We start from the raw sequence: 21,396 nt of genomic DNA on the forward strand, positions 1-21,396 counted from the left end.
TGGGTTATGGACAAAGACATATGCTTGAATTAGTCAGTTTACGACACTTTCGTATTCTTTAAAAGCCTGTATCAACTAAACATGTATGTTGTATTTAGTCTTATCATACGACGTTACAAATCGAATTTGAGTTTCGTTCTGGTTGAAAGAAATTTGGCGGAAGCTGTGAAAAAAAATGCTTTAAAGTATAGTTTTGCACTTTTTCTGTAATGTCTGAACAATTGATTAAACATGTTTTGTATTCAGCTGTCTTATCATTAGAAGTTACCTTTCAATCCGGTTGGGTGATTTTTGCAGGATTTGTGGCCCTAGGCCTAACTGGATAAGAAATTCTCAGCAAGATCAGTAAACACTTATCAAGTAAAACCAGCTTTCAGTAACTGAGAGAACTCTCAGATCTATACTTTATTTCTTTTAAATTTTTACAAAGTGTTTTTGTTTTGTTTTGTTCTTTTTTTTAAGGGTTCAGTCCTTTTCAACTGATTTTTTTAGTTTGTTCTCATGTTGTTCTCTTAGAACCCGTTCACACTAGGACATTTAGATCGATTTAAACTAGATCGGTTCACTTTAGATCGATTTAAGGGCTAATGTGAACGCTTTGAATCGATCTTTAATCGGTCTAAACTAAAGAGGTAGTTTAGTTTGAATCGATCTAAAGTGAACCGATCTAACTTTAAATGTGAACGCAAAGATCGGTTTAAACTAGTACGATTGAAACGAAAATAGTTTATGCGCATGTTTAGCGGCAAAACTACACGTGTAATAACATATAACATTCCTGTATATATCATTGGTTCGTTGTTTAATACATATTTCTCTGTCAACAGAAATTTGCGTAAACAAACGAGAAAAAAATAAATTTGCGAAATATGTGTCTTCTTTTCTTCTGTTGATTTTTTCTTTTCAGAAACCGCAGCAATTCTTCATGTTGTAAATTCTTTGCTACAGTTTTTAGTTTCAAAATTAATGAAAACTCCAAGAACACCAGTATGAAAATTTGAACTTGAGATTCAAGAGAAACAATAACTTCGTCAATTTTTTGTTAATTTCTGTGTCATTTGGTCTCTTGTGGAGAGTTGTCTCATTTGCAATCATACCACATCTTCTTATTTTTATTTTAGCCCCGTCAAATTTTGTATGTGCGTGTTCCAAGTCAGGAGTTAGTGGTTGTCGTTTGCTGCTGTATATAATATTTGTTTTCCGTTTATTGTTTTGTACACAAATTAGGCCGTTAGATTCCTCGTTCGAATTGTTTTACATTTGTCATTTCGGGCCCTTTTATAGCTTACTATGCGTTTTGGGTTTAGCCCATTGTTGAACGGTGATATATAGTTGTTAAATTCTACGTCTTCTGGTCTCTGGTGGAGAGTTGTCTAAATGGCAATCATACCACGTCTTCTTATTTTCTTACTAAGCAAATGTAAGTGTTACAACCGGTAGGGGGCATTATATTGAATATCAATACCAGCAGATATTTAATATAAATCGGAGGTGTACTCTTCTCCCTAAAATATTTTACTGTATCTCTCTCTCTCTCTCTCTCTCTCTCTCTCTCTCTCTCTCTCTCTCTCTCTTGTATATTATGAATTTTAAATGACGTTACATTTTCGCACGTAAACTGATCTAACATTTATATCTCGAACATGTATATACAAAGTTCAAAAGGTATGTTGCCAGCATCTGCAACAGATAAGTTTTACAGGTGTTGCATTGTACTAGATATCAAACTATGATATCATCAGATAGAAACTTCAAGAATACTATTTACAAAAGCTTCAAAAATATAGATAGAAGGCCAATGAAATGTTACACAGTTGTTATGCATAATATGTACATGATGTAGATGTGTATATACTTTGGTGAAATTGGGCTTATTAAATTGGGAAAACAGGTTAGTCTTATAATAGGATTTTAACAAAAACTGATATGTAGGTGTATAAAATTATTTCAAACTGATTGACAAATTAAAATAAAATGATAAAAACTTACTTTTTTTTTAAATCACAAATTTTGAGAAGCATCTTCTTGTGGTAAAATCACATCAAAAATTAATTATAATATACACATGATATGCATTCCAAATTTTATCTCCAGATTTAATTTTACGCTGATTCCTAAATTATCAATATACAAATCTTTATAGACACGTGCAATAATTACAAAAAATGGGAATCTTACCTGCGATTGTAAAATTTTACAACCCCTCTCCGCTTCAGCAAGTACCATTATCCGGTGTCGCTCCCATACGGTGTTAATTAAGTCTCAAAAATGACTCTCGAAACCGGAAGAGGGCCGATATGGATTTTGCACGTAATGACTGATATGAATCTCCCATTGAAATTGAATGGGGAGTCCATATTGGCCATGGTTATTTGACCCGAACAGGAATATGTCTTATGCAATCTGCATGTATTACATATGCTAAACCTTATGTTTTTGTTACAAATATGAGATAAGTGTATGTACTCCTTACCATGTCTATTTAAATACAGATTAATACATGGCCTTTTCCAGATCGGCCCGGGTATCATCCCGAGACGTTAGTCGAGTGCTGGTAAGGACCGAGGGATGATACCCGGCCGATATGGAAAAAGAAATGTATTAATCTTTTTATCATATACTACCTATGTGCGAACGCAATCAGGCTGATAACCCATAGCAGCTCGACCATGTGACGTCATATAGGGCTGATATGCGTTATCAGCCTAGGTGTAAGTGTATGGTTAGTTTACTTCCACTCGTTAGACATATGCAAAAACTGGCATTTAATGCTAAGTATATGATAAGCTTATTTAAATCATCTCCTTTGTGACAAAGGACGCATTTGAGAGTGGTACGGATACATATAGTACATATATGCATTACACGATTTAATTCATTCGTGACATTATGACTTTATTTATAGCAATGAAGGTTACATTCCTTATCCTATGCCTGAACATCCTGGTCTTTTCTAACAGCGAAAACCCTGTCACTGGCAGAGGATACAACATCCTGTTTGGTAACCCTGATGGAGTGAATCCCATATCAGGTGGGAAAGACCCCGGCATACTCCAGCGTAAAATACTGAACTCTAATATCTACACGACAGATTCACACTTTAACATTACAAATTTGAGTGTCTTCAATAGCTTGGCCAATACTTCAGATACTTGTGAAAAGATCGATACGGTTGAGTGGTTTTACGGAGAAAAGTCATACCAAGAGAAACTTTTAAAATCGTTTCAAATTTCAGGTATGTTCTTAAGAGGTTTATGTTTGTATTAGTGAGCCTAAACAAAATAGAATTGACAGTAAAGGTAGTGAGATATTTACATATATTATACTGGAGTGAAATATCTCGGCTAATCCTGCAGTTTGATTGGTCCCCTTGACAGGAAATATGAACCTTGTGAAAAAAAAACGAGCATGAGAATGGCAAATAATGTTAAAATAAGGACACTGCAGTATAATATAGTTATTCTTCGGGATTTACGATAGATACGGGGTCAAAATCCCTGTCAGTACCCTATATCCCCCTCGCCTGACGGCTCAAGAGATATAAAATACACTGACACAAAAAAACTTAAAAACATCAAACATACGGTCTTCAGTAATGAACATCTTTACCAAATGTAGCAAGCTCTAAATCGCCAATAGTTAAGGACATTTATGAATTTTTATCAGTAACTTTCCTGAATGAAAATTAAACTACAGTAAAACATCACTCGAGACAACCAGTGCAGGTGCTCCTGACATTGGAATGGTAGGATTAAAACATTTTCAACTGCATGTCTCTAATCAGGAACATCGTCAGTAGTCGTATATATATCATATTTTAATGTTTTTCGTTATTTTGAATTTGTTGTGTTATTGGCAGATCTTTTATCTTATAGAATATATAAAATTATTAAAAGATGAAGCAATAATTTTTATATATAAACTTTTTTTTAAATTTTGAACGTTATCAGTAGAATATAGTCACCATCTACTTACTGGGTAATACTTAGATTGAATGAGCATATTTTGTCATTTACCTTGTGTTACAGTGCAATTATTTTAGATATTTAAAAATAACATTTTGTCCAAATAAAAAAAAACCTTATGTGGAAATATTATATAATTGTGTTTGACCAGAACGAAATGAAAAAGAGTTCTACTAATTAAAGGAATTTCAAAGACATCTGTTTGTGTAAATTAAAGCTAATTACTAAAAAATAAAAGTAAACCTTTCATAAATCCAATTTTCAGTTACGTTTTTTAGGGGAGGTGAGAAATGTATAAGATCAAGAAAAATATAGCGCCCGCTCAAATGATAATTTCCAGTTTCTACCATTTGGACAGTTAAGATTATGTATAGATATATGTAGTTAAGGTTGTTAAAGTTTTGTTTTACCTGTAACAGGTGACGGTAACTTCCAAATTCAAAGACTGGCCTTCACTTCAAGTCCACGTAAGTATTTGTTTTACTTAAGTATGTATTCCGAAAACTATAATCTGCTGACTGTATTTCTTTTCTGTTTTGAATAAGTAAAGTGTGTTTAATTAAAACAGAATTTGAAAACGAGAAATAAAATGAAACGTGCATTGACTAGAAGATTTTAATGTTTGACGTATTTAATATGATCCAGAACATGGATATTTTCACGTGGTCTATATTTGTTCTTCTTTCATTCCTTTTCTTCTAAATCGATTTGTTTTATTCTCAATTGGCATTATGCAGACAAAAGTAAAACTATTTTTGTTTTTATTCGGAATTTGTTCACCACAAGTTCTATACATTTCCCAGTCATCAGGTTGTACAGGAATTCCATGAAACTTGTTTACATGAGGGTACAAAGTCTCTCTTTAGGGATTTTACTTGGAAAAGCAAGAATCCTTCAGTCACAGACGAATTTGCAGCCGCTGTTTGCAGTCTTAGTTCTGTGTATGATGCACAAGAATATCGAAAGTTCTTAGAAACATGGGGAACAGTAAGTTTATCTCAAATGATCTCAAATAAATATTTCTTTATTTATGATATTATATACAAATAGGAGAAGTGTGTTCAAATACAAAAATATTTCACCACTTGTTTTCTGTAAGAAACATACACATTGGAAATTGCTATGATCGCATTTCTGTTTGGGTAAAAACCTCTTTTACATATAGTGATTTAGTTATGTGTGTAACACATCTAACCTATTTATTTATTATGTAATTAAGCATGTTATATTTGCTGCTGAGGCTGGAAAGAAGAAAATAAAAAGATATAAGAAGATTGATGTGGAATATTTTGATTATGTGGAAAACAAGGTATTATAAAAGAAATTAAGATATGAAATAAAGTCTCCATTAATAGTCTGTATGTATGTTTGTTTTCTAATTTTTTTTTTTATCTTGCGCATGCATTTGATTACAATAAAAGTTTTACAGATATCGAGTATTTCCAACATTAGTTAACGATTGAAGCGAATATACTGATAAGTCATTTTTAGCAAGATGACATCTCTTATGTAATAAAGAGAGCTAGGCTCAAGCTAGCAGTCACTCGCTAGCAGCCACTCCGCTAGCAGCCAGTTTTCAGATATGTCTATAAACCCAAAAGTTGCATAAGACTCAAATGTTTTTTTATACTATATATAACGCTTTTTTAATTTAACTATCGAAGACACTATGCATGAGTTTTAGTGGTGGATCCAGGATTTTTTTAAGGGAAAAGGTGGATGGGAAGGGGGGAGCTAATTGCCAAAAACGATATGTATACCTCCGATCGGAGGGATGCAAAACATTGTTGACCGATTTTATGCCGTAAAAAAGAATTATTTTTCCTTTTAAAGGGGAAGGTGGCGTACATCCACCACGCCACTGACTTTTACATTTTCATTTCTTGATCAAGAATTAAAAGACATTAAAAAAGTCTTTGTATATTTTATTAGCACACCGCACTGCATGTTGAAAGGGTGAGAAATAAATTTAAAAAATATAATTTTATAGAACACTGCAAGAGTGGAGAAATAAGGAATTTCTTTTTAAAACACAATGTTAAGCAGCATTTTTCTTTAACAATTTAACCCTAAAAAGCATGAAAATATGGATTTTTTTTAAAAATATGATTTACCTCCTTTTAGAACTTACTACTTTAGAATAATTACAATATTAAGTCTTCTTTGATGCGTAAAACATAAAATACTTGTATCATAAGGTGTCAAGCATTTATTTATTGACTATTAATGATCATGTAACAAACAGTTGTAGAAATTATATATAATTAAGCTATTTTTAGTTTCATTTTACGCCCATTTCATGAGATTCATTATGAATATTCATGAACTTCGATTAACCTATGTAAGAGCAGAATCTCCATAGTTAAAGAGATAAAACCATGGTGCTCTCCCTGCTATCACATTGACAAATATTATCAGATAAAGGGAAGGGACTACTAATTACTTTTAATTCGCTTGGGGAATTTTGGCTAGTTAGAACTTATAATAAGTAATAAATTGTATCAGCTGGCCTAGACGAAGTGAGAACTGAACATAGCCTATGTTGTCGAAAACAGGATGAAATGAATATTCTACCCAAAATAAAGAATTATTGTGTACAAAATCGAAAGTAAATTTTCGCGCGGTTTTGCCGGCCCCAAAAAATGAGCCTGCATAGAAACCGGTAAACATGAATGACTATTGTGAAGCTAACCGGCGATAACAGTCGACCGCTTACTATTCATGAGGCCTACTTGCAATAATATTCATGAGCCTGCTATAATATTCATGAGATAACCTGGGTTCGATGAAGTGTTGTAAGAAAATATCGATGATAAGGATAAAATAATGTTTGCTGATTATATTTGATATTGCTATAAATAACAATAAATTTTGAACTCAGTGGATGTCTTCGAGGTCTGCGTTTACTTAATCAATTGTAAAAAAGGAACGCTTCCGTAAACCGACAATTACAAATATTTTTTCGGAAATTATAAAAAATGTCAATTGAAAAATAAATGAATAGCCTTTTATATTTAAACATTGAGTGAACCAAAAATACAATCTACAGATGCTTCTTAGTAAAGACACATTCCATATAAAATTACAAAATGGCTCTTATTAAGTTCTCTTATATGCCGACGTGACATTTTTACTGATTTAAACAACTTTCAGAATTATACAGTACTCATATTATATACAATCGTTTTCGACCATATTTGACAGCTCAGACTAAAGATAAGACCAGGTATCCCCACCCTATGCTGACAAACTCGTACGGGTTTAGGGCATAGGTACTATGAGCCACTTTAGCGGCAACATCTGGTACCATGGCCAACGTGAATAATCTCTAGATTTGACCAGCCGGCAATAGTTAAGTTGGACAGTGTGACATCAGAATATCAGGACCCCCCTGCTGAAAAACTCGTACGGGTCTAGGCATAAATGCTATGGACCATTTTAGAGGCAATGTCTTCTTCTACCTCTTTTATCATGACCAACGTGACAAATCTCTTAGTTTGGAAAGACGGCAATAGTTAAGTCGGATTATGTGACATACTAGGATACCAGGACCCCCCACAAGCTGAAAATCCCGTACGGGTCTAGGCATAAGTCCTATAGGCCATTTTAGAGCCATGAGTCTAGGGCATAAGTGAAATGATCCATTTCAGAGACAATATCTACCTCTACCTCTGGAACCAAAGCCAACGTTGATAATCTCGTAGTTTGGCCAGCCGGCAAAAGTTAAGTCAGACTACGTGACATTGCGGTCTAGGGCATAAGCGCTATGAGGCCAACATGGAGAATCTATTAGTTTGGCCAGCCGACACTAGTAAAGTGGGACAATGAGACAAACCAATTACCCCCAACCCAATGCTTAAAACTCGTACGGGTCTTGAGTATCAGTGCTATGGGCCATTTTAGAGCCAATGTATACTTCTACCTCTGGTACATGTATCATGGTTAATGTGAATAATCTCTTAGTTTGGCCAGCCGGTAATAGTTACATTGGACTGACTATGTGACATACCAGTTCCCCCCCCCCCCCTTTTCAACCTATGCTGACAAACTCATACGGGTCAAGGGCATGAGTGCAACGAGCCATTTAAGAGGCAATATCTACCTCTACTTCTGGTTCAATGGCCAACGTTTAGAATCTCTTAGTTTGGCCAGGCGGCAAAAGTTAATGTAAAAAACCAGGTACTCCCACCCTTCACCCAATAGTGACAAGGGCAGAAGTGCTAAGGGCTATTTTAGAGGTAATATCTTCTACCTCTTGTATCATGACCAACGTGGAGAATCTCTTAGTTTGGCGAGCCGGCAATAGTTAAATCGGACTATGTTACATACCCGGTATCCCAAACTCTATGCTGACAAACTCATACGGGTGTAGGGCATAAGTGCTATAGACCATCTTAGAAGCAATATCTCCCTCTTCCTCTGGTAGTATTGGATTGAAGAGAATAAAGTATTGTATGGTACCATGGCTAACGTGAAGAATCTTTAAGTTTGGCCATACGGCAATAGTTAAGTGGGAATATGTAACATACCAAATTCCCTAAACCCCTCCCCCACCCGATGCTGACAAACTCGTACGGGTATACGGCATAAGTGGTATGAGCTATTTTAGAGGCAATATCTACCTCTTCCTTTGGTGTCATGGCTAACTTGAAGAATCTCTTAGTTTGGCCAGGCGGCAATAGTTAAGACAGACTATATGAAAAATCAGGTACCCCCACCCTTCACCCAATAGTTACAAGCTCGTATGGGTCAAGAGCATAAGTGCTTAGAGCCATTTTAGAGAAAATGTCTTCTTCTACCTCTTGCAACATGGCCAACGTTTATTATCTCTTAGTTTGGCCAGCCGGTAATAGTTAGGTCGGACTATGTGACATACCAGGTATCCCAAACCCTATGAATAATCTTTTATATTAACTAAATTGGACTATGTGACTTACCAGTGTCCCTCTTTTTACCCTATGCTGACAAACTCAAACGGGTCTAGGGCATGCGTGAAACAAGGCATTTAAGGGGCAATATCTACATCTACCTCTGGTACCATGGCAAACCTGGAGAATCTCTTAGTTTGACTAGGCGGCAATGGTTAAGTCAAACTATGTAACAAACCAGCTACAACCCCCCCCCCCCCCCTCACCCCCCCCCCCCCTTTTTAATCTTATGCTGACAAGCTCGTGTGGTTCAAGGGCAGAAGTGCTAAGGGCCATTTTAGAGGTAATATCTTCTACCTCTTGTATCATAGCCAACGTCGAGAATCTCTTAGTTTGGCGAGCCGGCAATAGTTAAATCGGACTATGTTACATACCCGGTACCCCAAACTCTATGCTGACAAACTCATACGGGTGTAGGGCATAAGTGCTATAGACCATCTTAGAAGCAATGTCTCCATTTTCCACTGGTAGTACTGGATTAAAGAGAATAAAGTATTGTTTGGTACCATGTCTAACGTGGAGAATCTATAAGTTTGGCCATACAGCAATAGTTAAGTCGGACTATTTGATATAATAACTTCACAAACTTGTACGGATCAAGGGCATGAGTGGTAAGGGCCATTTTAGAGGCAAAATCTTCTTCTACATCTTGTATCATGGCCAACGTGGAGAATCTCTTAGTTTGGTCAGCCGGCAATAGTAAAGTTGGACTATGTGACATATCAGGTACCCAAACCCTATGCTGACAAACCTGTATGGGTCTAGGGCATAAGTGTTACAGACCATCTTAGAGGCAATGTCACCTCTATCACTGGTAACCCGCCTCCCCCTTTTTCACCATATGCTTGCAAAGTGTACGGATATAGAGCATCAGTAATATGAGCCATTTTAGAGGCACTGTCTTTTTCTTCCTCTGGTATCATGGCCAACGTAGTGAATCTCTTAGTTTGGCTAGCCGGCAATAGCTTACTCTGAATATGTAACATGTAGGGTACCATGATTTACCTCCACCCCTTATTCTGACAAGCTCGTATGGGTCAAGGGCATAACTGCTAAAAGCCATTTAAAAGGCAATTTCTTCCTCTTCTACGTCTTATTTCATTGCGAACGTGGAGAATCTCTGGTCTTGGACAGCCTGCAATAGTTAAGATGAACTACGTGACATACCAGATATCCCCCCTCTTAACCCTATGCTGACAAAATCGGTCAGGTCTAGGGCATAAGTGTTCTGGAGAAAACCAGTAGAAACAGGGAACAGTCGAAAGAGAAATTCAAAGTAGTCAACCTTAGGAAAAAACCTTCGATGGGTTATTGGCCTCAAGGAAAATTAAACCCACAGTCTAGATGGATCCAGAGACATTTCAAAATACCACCCATTTCAAAAGAATGGAAATTATAAATGGGGTAAAACGAAAATGCACAAAAGTAAATGTGATTTTACATTGTATTATTGAACAGATGGTTGGTGATAAGAAGGAAGAAGGAAGAAGCTTAGTAAACATATATCGATGGACAAAGTATTCACAAAGGCGACCAACTTTGAAGATATATTGAAAATTATGTATTATAGCTTTGGAGAGAAATTTGCAAGTTGGACATAGGATAAAAGTATAAAATTTGATATCGGCGAATATAGATCAATTGCCGGATCTCAATACTAGGTCTTACATAAGTGGCCGGCAGACAATAAAGCCATCATGGATGTGAAGAACCAGGACGAACAATGTTTTAAATGGGCGGTTTTGGCGTCAATACACCACGAAGGGGTAGGTAGACATTAAAAGTGTTGACCAGGTGACCAAGTATCAGCGATGGGAGACGAGTTAACGTTTGAAAGGAGTGATTTCCCAGCGAATCTCAAGAACATTACAAAGTTTGAGAAAAAAAAATCCGAATATATTCATCAACGTGAATGGTTTAGGAAAGAAAAATATCTACCCACTGACGATTTCGGAGAAAGGAGAACTGAATGTGGACTTGTTGAAGATTGAGAAAGACGGATTGACACATTGCTTTGTGTACTTGTTTTTTTTTTTTTCGTCGTGCTTTGTTTTTTTGCCATGGTATTGTCATTTTGTTTTCGACTTGTGAGTTTCAATATCCCTCTGGTATCTTTCGCTTCGCTTTTAATCACTTCCAAAATGACCCTATCCAAGCAAAAAGAGTAAGGTAATAACACGGTAACTGCGAATGTAAACATGCCAGATCAAGGGGCCAAATAAGATTTTAAAAACCATATGATTTCAATGAAGGTTCCATTATTTCGTAGTGTATGTAGAATTTGAATTTTTCCTGAGGACGTCAAGTCAAAAAAAAATGTGAGGGATCGTAGAGAAAAAAAATCAAGAATTTGTAAAATAAATCAAGGAATAGAAAAAGATTTCGACCGAAGAAATCATGAGTCGCTGGTGCCAAATGAATGACTGCAAACCAGACAGCAAACCCTACCAGAGGCACACACCGTCCGGAATTTGCTATATCATTAAGTGCTATGACGACAGGATGTTAACTAGAGAACCACTTTGTTATATACATTGTACAATATAAAAAGAGAGGGAAGATGTGGTCAAGATCTTTGTGAATAAACTTGAAGAAGATTTTTGTACCAGAAAGATGAAAATCGAATGTTCAAAGAGATATCGGAGGAGAATAAGCAACTGGTCTACAGTAAAAGTGCTAAAGACCATTTAGAGGCAAAGTCTCCCTCTACCTCTGGTACTATGGCTTAAGAATGTCTTAGTTTGGCCAGTCGGCAATAGTTATCAACTTGGTTCGTGTCCTGTGGATTACAGCCAATAATTTGTTAGATATTGTCGGTTTCTTGAATTTGGGAATGATTGCTAGTTTTAAGGCTTTCGTGTTGCCAAAGGTTCGGTTCGGAGTTTCATTTTCTTGTCATTGTAAGGTTGCAACTGTGGGATGTGGGTAAACATGATAACTTTATGTATCTTCCTAAGTTTCAACCCCCGGGCCAGACACCTCTTTAAGTTTACATGATGCACCACATATATTGTCGTGTTCTGAAGATAAGCTTCCGTTTCTTGATTCGGCTCCGTAGATTTGCAAAGATTGTGGAGCCAGTGGAAAATCATTGAGGTAACCATTCTTTTGCTATCATATCTCCATCCATCTCCTTAACAGTAAACGTGATGTCACAATCAATTACTTTTTTATTTTCTGGGAACACCATTGATGAACCAAGGTAGTCTGTCGCGTGATATATATTCTTTGCGAATCATTAATCCGTTGAATACCGTTGATGGTACATTTATCTTTTCCTCAGCCGAAGAAGGTTGTTATCGACTTCTCGACACAGTAAAGGCCAGTAAGTTTGGGTGACCATTCTTCGTGTCAATCTCATACATGTAGTCTTCGCAAATTAAAGTGTGTGTCTAATTTTTCCGGCTTATATTTTGCAATCCGAGTTTTACCGCAGTCAAGTATCTTAAAAAACATTACACTTTTAGCATTGAGGCTGGCTAGGTAGTCGCATCTTCATGTTAGCTGGGTAGTTGTGTCTACTTTAACTCCTTTGATATATCGAGCCCTAAGTTGGAAATCGTCCGGATGATTCACAATGCACTCTTGCTTTCGCCTGTCCACTATTTCTCTTATGGTTATGTTCCTACCATTTCTCCGAATTGTGTTTTACTTTGTACAATTTCGGGTCAAGGAAAATTTCTCCAAACGCTTTCTGTACATTACGAATGGAACTTTCATTAATCTCATATGGTTTTTAAAATCTTGTTAGACTCCTTGATCCGACACCGTCACATTCGCATTCATCCTTTTATTACAGTAATTCTTTGCTAGGTTAAGGTATGCTCACTTTAGAAGTGATAAAAAGAGAGGCGAAAGATACCAAAGTGATATTTAAACTCACAAGTCGAAACAAAACCGACAATGACACGGCAAAAAACAAAACATGACAAAAAGACAAGCACCAGTACACAAAACACTACATTGAAAACTAAATACTGAGCAAAACGAACCCATCGAAACCCGGGGTCGATCTCAGGTGCTTCGGAAGGGTAAGCAGATCCTGCTCAAGATGTGTCACCCTTCGTGTTACTCCTATTAAATATGATCACTAGTTATTTCAGTTGATTCGGCATCACGCAATAGCGGATTGGTATTTGACTTTTATCTAACCCTGAGACGACACAAAATTAATAAATCATCAACGTTTATAAAGTGTTATTTACATTTTTCATACAACGAACTGGGTTATACAAGTTTGAAGCACCTAGATTGTATGGTTGTGCAGAGTTTTTACAAACTAAATGGATATGTACATGGATATGCAGATGGTTATAAATATGATATCTTCGAACTCCTTTTGACCCTTTAACAAGCTCTTGAATGGAGTAGTGATTTGACGGCAGTAGATTTACGCAACCATATGTACATACAACTACTATATACCCCACGCCTCCAGGAAAGTCTTTTTATACTGGAATGGAGAATTGAATATACTGAAAATGAGTTTCTGGCGTATATTGCCGCGGAGCTTGACAATACAAATGACAGGTACAAAATGTATGAGTCGAATGAAGTCGAATGGAGAGGAATATGAAGTGTCAGATGAAAAAGAGTGCAACAAGAAGAATGATGATCAGGAGTATTAAATAATATCCAATCAAGTCCAATATCCTTAAAAACCTTCTACTGGAAGTAACGCATTAGACTTCACCTTTAGCTTTGGTGCTGGCTAGATAGTCGCTTATTCACGTTAGCTTAGTAGTCGTGTCTATTTTAACTCCTTTGATGTAGCAAGCCCTAAATTGGAAACCATCCGGATGATTCACAATGTACTCTTATTTTCGCTTGTCCACTATGTCTCTTATGGTTATTTTCCTACCATTTCTCCGAATTGTGTTAACTTTGTACAATTCAGGGTCAAGGGAAACTTTTCCAAACACTTTCTGTGTGAACATGTTTTTTTTTGTATGATTTAAAAATGACATCAGATGGTCAGTCTTTTGATAAAGTGACGTTTTTTATCAACATTATAAACAAGAAAGCTTGTAGACAAATTTGTATTGGTTAAACAGGAGCGAGCATTCTTACTCTTTTCGTGACCTTCGACGTGAATGATCATCGTATCCTATACCCGAGACCCGGTTACGCCCAAACTAAGGGACGAAAAACTTTGAGAGAGAATACGACCAAACATTGATTAAGGGAACTCTCAAAAAGAAAACAAAGATAAAAGTGGACAAGTCTGAATATGTGTCAACCAACGATGATTAAATATGCAGAACCACTTAATCAGTAATATACCTGAGCAAAGTCAGCAGATGAGCCCATGACGTAAGGCTCGAATGCAAACAGTTTTCACGAATTGGTCGCAAACATGAAAAGAAGATTTATGAGCATGTTGAAAGCATGTTATCGATGGGCGATGCTTGACTGAAAAATCCAGGTGGGGTATAGCACGGATTTTTTAAAAATTTGATCCAAAGTTGGGGTCCGACACCCTACCCTACCCTAACTTTCAAAGTTAATAAAAAAAAATCTGAGGCAATACTTTTTTCCACACTAGATGCAAATGAAAGTTGGGACCCTTAGGCATGTTTGAATGAAAAATCCAGGTGGGGTATAGCACGGATTTTTTAAAATTTGATCTAAAGTTGGGATCCGACACCCTATCCCACCCTAATTTTCAAAGTTAATAAAAAAAATTCTGAGGCAATACTTTTTTCCACACTAGGTGCAAAAGAAAGTTGAGACCCTTAGGCATGTTTGACTGAAAAATCCAGGTGGGGTATAGCACGGATTTAAAAAAAAAAATTGGTAATATAGCTAATAAGTTATGTCCTTGCACACCATACTTTGATTACTAAAAATAAACCCTGCGTATCATCGAAACTAAGCGAAACCCACTGTTACAGAAAAAGAATGATTCGCTAAAACAGATTTGTTTGACATGAAAGTATTAAAGTACGAACGCAACTTTGTATTCTTGTAGCGTAGAAATATTTTTACTTTTTAGGAACTATTTTACAGGATGCCGAGAATATGGAAAGCTATTTCAAACAATATCGCACACAATTTTCTGTCGATACAAGGTAGCAAGAAAATTTAGCCAATATTTAAATAATGTCATTTTTTCGGTGTTGACAGATGAAGTAAAGTCTTAAAGAGTGCAACACCTGCACGACGTTAAACGCACATAGTTTTTGCTATTGTATTAAAATATTGAACAGGAAATGAAATTTCAAAATTCATTGAATAGTGTTTTCGACGGCTAAATTGAAGTTAAAACAGATATTGTAGTAGTAATATAAAATAAACACGTTTTAGTAAATTTGAATCTTATGCAACTTTTGGGTTCATAGACATATCTGAAAACTGGCTGCTAGCGGCCAGAGTGGCTGCTAGCGAGTGGCTGCTAGCTTGAGTCTAGCCTTCGGTCAACGCTTTTACACCCAAATAAATTTATAAAAAGAAGCATTCAATTCTTAAATGATTCTTTTGAATAACAATAAACACGAATGAAAGAGGATATCGTTTCCTTATACTCAAAATAAAGTATATTTTGTAACTAGATAGGGGACATATTAACTTATCTGGTATTACATAGCTAGATACAAAATATACATTATTTTGAGTATAAGGAAACGATATCCTCTTTCATTTATGTTTATTGTTATTTCAAAAGAATCATTTAAGAATTGAATGCTTCTTTTTGTAAATGTATTTGGGTGTAAAAGCGTTGACCGAAGTACATTTTGTATGAAGCGCGGAAGCGCTTCATTCTAAATATGTGCGCACGGTCAACGCTTTTACACCAATATAGAATTACTAAAAGAGCCATTCAATATTTATAATCACATTTGTTTGCTAAGATTATGAAAACACGATTTCTATCAAGTTTTCCTTTTATTTACCTGTGAACTTTATTGTGGAAGCTCGTGTCATCATGACTGTTACATTTCATTTTGAAGTGAAGGTTAATTTCAGAATGAAGCGAGATTGCTGTTAGCCAATCAAAATAACGTATTATAATGAAACATACATGTAATGTAATTATATATTAGAAAGTTACCTGCAATCTGTTTTTGAATTGTTTCATTACAGGTGCCGGAAGCTATATTGCCTTATTTAAACAAGGATGCTAGGACAATTGACTTCCGAGTTTTTGCTTCAAGTCCATACTTTCAAACACGATTATATGGAGAATATACGAAAAGTCTTCTTGTAGGCACTGACATAGAACTAGAACCTGTGTTTCTAAAGCTTATAAGTATAGATATGATTTTTCAAAAACAGTTTTGGGGTTTACTTGATAGATTCATTGCACGCAGTACTTGTAATGATATCACTAGTGTACAGACCATTGCGAAAAAGAAGATTTTGGTGATACAAGCTTTGAACGAATATAATAATGATGCCTCGATTCCACAAGGTAAAACTGTATATTTGTGTTATAATTTTAAGATACTAGTACTTATAGTTACTGATAAAAAGTAAACGTTCGTCAACGTGCTATCTGATTGATATTTTGACATTGATAAAATCTATTTCCAGGTTATTCTTGGTATACATTTTGAAATATAGATGGATATCTTCATTCAAAAAATTGATCTTGTTGTCTTTAAGCAACATGACAGAATCATTGAACTTATTCTTGAAAGGATCAATCAACACTTGCTTATTTTCTTGGTGGGTACTTACATTGATTTTGTTTTAAATACATAAAAACAATTGTTTTTAATTTCACAGTGATATCATACTTTAACTATGTTTAAACCTGTTTATTTACTTTTGACTTTAATTATTTATCCCTTGTAATTTTTTTATTAACTGTGTATTTGCATTTAGATGTCACAGGTCAAATTTATTCGTGCATTGTGTGTTAATTTACGTTTTTGGATTGAGTTAAGCCTTCCAATTGATATTTTATAGTGTGTTTTTCTATGTTGTGATGTTATACTATTGTTTAAGAAAAGGGAGAAGGTTTGGTACCATTAAAACGTTTAATCCCGCTGCAAATGTTTGCACCTGTCCTAAGTCAGGAATCTGATTACAGTAGTTGTCGTCTGTTTATGTAGTTCATACGTAGTTCTCGTTTCTCGTTTTTATATAGATTAGACCGTTAGTTTTTCCGTTTGAATGGTTTTACACTAGTAATTTTTTGGGGCCCTTTATAGCTTGCTGTTCGGTGTTAGCTAATGGTCCGTGTTGAAGGCTGTACCTTGACCTATAATGGTTTACTTTTATAAATTGTAACTTGGATGGAAAGTTGTCTCATTGGCACTCATACCACATCTTCCTATATCTATATAAACTAAAACATGTATAATTGTTATATAGTTATAAACACACCTTTATGATAGTTATAGTTTGAAATTGCTCAAGGTCAAACTTTTATCGGACAGTTTATGATGTCATTTTATCCGTTGGATTTGTGTTATGGGAAAAAATACCTGATTTATGCTAAAAACAATAAATAAAAATTAAATATATCACACGGCAGCAAACTACCAAGCCCACTTAACCCTCTCCTAACCTGGACAGTGGTGTAACAGGATACCATAAGAACAAAATGTTTGGCAAAGGATTATTTATTTCATCAGATTGGAACGAAGCATAAGACAAAACAACAAAGATAAAAACACAAAAACACAAAATACCGATCTAAGCTTACGACAACTCGCAGTTACGGAAAGCTAGTTCAACGTCAATTTAAACCTATAAATAAAACAATTGTTTTCCGTTTATTGTTTCAAGCATAATGCAGACCGAAAGAGTTTCCCGTTGGAATTATTTCACATTTTGCAATGTCGATGTCTTTTGTAGCTTACTATACAGTATTGTTTTTACTTTTTGTTGAAGAATTTAAGATGATCTGTAATAGTTGTTTACATCCTCGAACTTTGGTCTCTAGTGAATAGTTGTATATTTGACAATCATTCCACACATTCTTATTTGTGTATAAATAGACTAATAGTGCATATAACACTATGATGATAATATAATGATATTTTCTTACCGTACTTCCATCAGATCAACTACATAAATCATTTCATTTGATGCTTTGTTTATAAATTAGGCCGTCACTTTTCTCAATTGAATTATTTCACATTTTTCCTGTCGGGGTCTTTTATAACCGACTACACGGTATGGATATTTATCATAGTTGAAGGCCATACGGTGACCTACAATTGCTTAATACCACTTCATTTAAACTCTGGTGGATAGTTGTTTTATTGGCAACATACCACATCTCCTTATTTCTATACCATAACATCATTAAAGTATCTTCAAGATACAATAATCTTTACTTTATTTTGTCGTAATGATAGGTGTTTCCTTTAATGAAGTTCGCAGTGCTGTTTGTAAGAATACAAGATCACATAACTCACATTGCTATATATACATTCCTTAAATAAAAAAATAAGCCATAATGAAGCGCACCGATATATATAATAAATACATTAACGCTTTCATACTGTTTATGTTTTAATGTCAGACTAGGTTATACTAGTATCATAACAATAAACAATGATAGATACAAAATACACATATCGATGGAATATATATACTAAAGTCCGCAATCTTCAATCTGTTTGAATATATTGAATCATTTCTACGAAAATATCGCTAACATTTAAAGACAAACCAGTATTCTTAGAGATCAGGTTTAAACCATGGAAGTAAATGGACCATTAAATAACAATAACAATTGTAAGATCATTAATATCTGTAATAATAGAAAGCAAATACCGCTAGTTTATAAGAAAATGTCGATTTTAAAATTTGCTGACTTAATTTATTGTAAGGACGACGAGACATTTTGAGGTTATACTAGTATCACGAGACAAATTCATTTGATGTCAAATCAAATCAAATCAAATCAAATCATTGGTGTTTGGATTTTACCAATATTGGATTTTACCAAGACAAACATGACAATATTTACAAACATACACTATCTAAATTTAAACAACATTCATATTCTATAAGACTACATTTTAGAGGAGGTGATACTTTTGCAAATTTGAAAGTGCAAGTACAATTTTCATAATGCAATTGCTATAAAATATAACATAACAAATACTATAAGAAAAATATAAAATAGTCATAACTTTGCTACATAAATTAGTTTTTCTTATCAGCTAGGCTATTTCTTAATACATATAAAATTCATTAACTCCCTTGACAATAATTTTAGTTATGTCATACTCATTAAATGTAAACATAAATGTAAATTTTTCCTCATCAGACATTTTGGTGAAAGATGGAACTATACTCTCTACTTCCTGTAAAAGTTTTTGCCTACATTTTTCTCAAATTTGACATTTTAAAGCAAAATGATATTCATCTTCTACCTCCTTTTTACAGAGGGGACAAAATCTTTTTTCCAAAGGTAATTTACGGTGTCTACACTGCTCAATATTTAGATTACTATTACTTATTCTTATTTTGATAAAATTTGATATCATGTATTGGTCTAAATCTATTAATAATAAATTTCTTTTTTTAAATTTCTGTATGTTCTTAGTTTGTTTCCTTTAGGGTTATTCTGGTCGTTAAAAAGACTGTCTTTCCAGAAATCTGTATATCTTTCAGCTAATTTTTTACCTACAGCATTAATAAGGCATTTTTTGAGAAAGTATTTTGATTTTCCCATACATGAATGAACCCTATTTTTGAAAGAGCATTTTTTAATTTGACAGCAAAACCATTATTTAAATTTAAACTAAATTTATAGGCATTTGAAGCATATTTTTCTTTTTTTGCATTCATCAAATGGCACCAAAACCCTATAGAAGCCTTTACAGCATCAATAGCAATAGGTAACATACCTATTTCTGGTAAAACTGCTGCGTTAACTGCAGCTTTATTTACACCAACAAGATATTTAGCAAATTTTATTTGAAATTTTGATGGTAAAAAAGACAATTATCTACATTCAAGACTTGAATTGTCTTTAACTAACATAAGTGCCCATATTTCACTGCAATAAAGTAGTATAGGTTTTAAACAACTTTCAAACAATTTTAAATGTGGATAAATATTAAGTTTATCAGAGAATAAGAGCTTTCTAATGCAAAACATTGCCTTTGAAGCTTTTTTACGCAGATGATTAACAGCATAAGAGAAAATTCCTGAGGGCTTAAATAAAATACCCAAATATTTATATTCATTGGTCAAATCAACTGTCTGTTCATTGAATTTAAAGTTATAATTTGTTAGAACTTTACCTGATTTATTAAATAGCATAACATTAGTTTTGTTTAGATTTACAGTCAAATTCCACTTATCGCAGTAAGTGTTAAGTTTGTCTAAACATTGTTGTAAGCCAGATTCTGATTCAGGTATTAACATAAGGTCATCATATAACAAGCACGATACATTTTTATCATTTAATATAGTAGGGTCACAAGAGCTATAAAATATGGTAACTAAGTCATTTATATAAAGTGAGAACAATGTAGGGCTTAAAATGCACCCTTGCTTTGCACCAACAGTGGAGCTGAAGGATTGTGTAACCCTTCACTAAACTTTACAGAAAATAGAACCTCCCCATACATGTTTTGTAAAATATTATAAAATGATCTCTTTATGTTATAAGAACACAGTTTGTGAAAAAGTGCATTTCGATTAATTGTATCAAAAGCTTTTTTAAAGTCTACAAAACAGACAAAAACATTTCTTTGGTGATTTGAAAGCTTTGTCAATAATATTCTTGAGTGTTAAACTATGATCATTCGTTCTGCAACCACTTCTAAATCCAATTTGTTCATTACAAACTAAATTATTCTTTTCCAAAAACTTTTCTAATCTATTCTGTAAAATTCTGCTAAATAATTTCACTAAAAAGCTTGATAGGGCTACTCCTCTATAATTTGAGGGATCATTGAAGCACCCTCCCTTACAAATTGGTTTGATGAAATTTTCCCAGATTAAATATAAGATTAAATAACTTCACATACATATCTGTATTAACTGAACATGATATTTTTATCATCTCATTTGTAACACCATCAGCTCCACAAGCTTTATTATTCTTTAATGATTTTAATGCAAGTGTCACCTCCTCAGTTGTCATGTCATAATTGAGAGTATCAGAGTTAAATTGATCAATAACCTTATTATCAGTAGAAAAATTATCTTTCTGATTTACATTCATAAGCTTTTTAAAGTATTCAAACCATTCATGATGAGTTATATTTGAACTAGGATCAGAATTTGTATTGGGTTTTAAAGTATTTATGGCTTTCCAAAATTCTTCAGGATTGCGTTTTTCTGCCTCCAAAATATTATCCAAAATTTTTTGACGAAAATTTCTATATTTCTTTCTTTCTTACCAACTTATTATACTCCTTTTTCTGATGTAATACATATAATCTCAAAGTTTTATCCCAAGTTGTTTCGCAAAACCTTCTACTCAAACATTTAACATTTCTGTACATAGTTTCACCTTCCCCATATTAATATGGTTTCTTTATTTTTCTACGTTTCGTTCCTTTTTTCCTTTACTCTTTGCATTG

The 21,396-nt window shown here is 34.3% G+C and overlaps 2 protein-coding genes across 4 annotated transcripts in view; both read left to right on the top strand.

Moving 5' to 3' along the window:
* The window catches only part of LOC127725515 (uncharacterized), a 128,911-nt gene that overhangs the window by 102,762 nt on the left and 4,753 nt on the right, over nt 1–21,396 (top strand). The window contains exon 8 of one of the 3 annotated variants that reach the window (XM_052232548.1): nt 20,144–20,170. The exons of the other annotated variants lie outside the window; for them this stretch is intronic. Coding sequence (XP_052088508.1) covers nt 20,144–20,170 — 27 coding nt within the window. The remainder of the gene's footprint in view (nt 1–20,143; nt 20,171–21,396) is intronic. 3 annotated transcript variants of the gene reach the window in all.
* LOC127725519 (uncharacterized) lies at nt 1,769–16,384 on the top strand. Its single transcript, XM_052232556.1, has 6 exons — nt 1,769–1,891; nt 2,906–3,235; nt 4,385–4,432; nt 4,735–4,952; nt 5,185–5,274; nt 15,977–16,384. Exons 2-6 carry the CDS (start codon nt 2,908–2,910, stop codon nt 16,367–16,369), a joined length of 1,077 nt encoding a protein of 358 aa, XP_052088516.1. The 5' UTR covers nt 1,769–1,891; nt 2,906–2,907; the 3' UTR covers nt 16,370–16,384.

Source organism: Mytilus californianus, unplaced genomic scaffold, assembly GCF_021869535.1.
Source record: "Mytilus californianus isolate M0D057914Y unplaced genomic scaffold, xbMytCali1.0.p SCAF_15, whole genome shotgun sequence".
NCBI classification, from domain to species: Eukaryota; Metazoa; Mollusca; class Bivalvia; order Mytilida; family Mytilidae; genus Mytilus; species Mytilus californianus.

What these genes read in the sequence shown, in the direction of transcription:
- LOC127725519 (XM_052232556.1), top strand. Translation starts at nt 2,908, where the DNA reads ATGAAGGTTACATTCCTTATCCTATGCCTGAACATCCTGGTCTTTTCT. An exon ending in AAAATCGTTTCAAATTTCAG is followed by an intron (nt 3,236 to 4,384) that starts GTATGTTCTTAA and finishes TACCTGTAACAG; the next exon opens with GTGACGGTAACTTCCAAATT. An exon ending in TTGATTATGTGGAAAACAAG is followed by an intron (nt 5,275 to 15,976) that starts GTATTATAAAAG and finishes GTTTCATTACAG; the next exon opens with GTGCCGGAAGCTATATTGCC.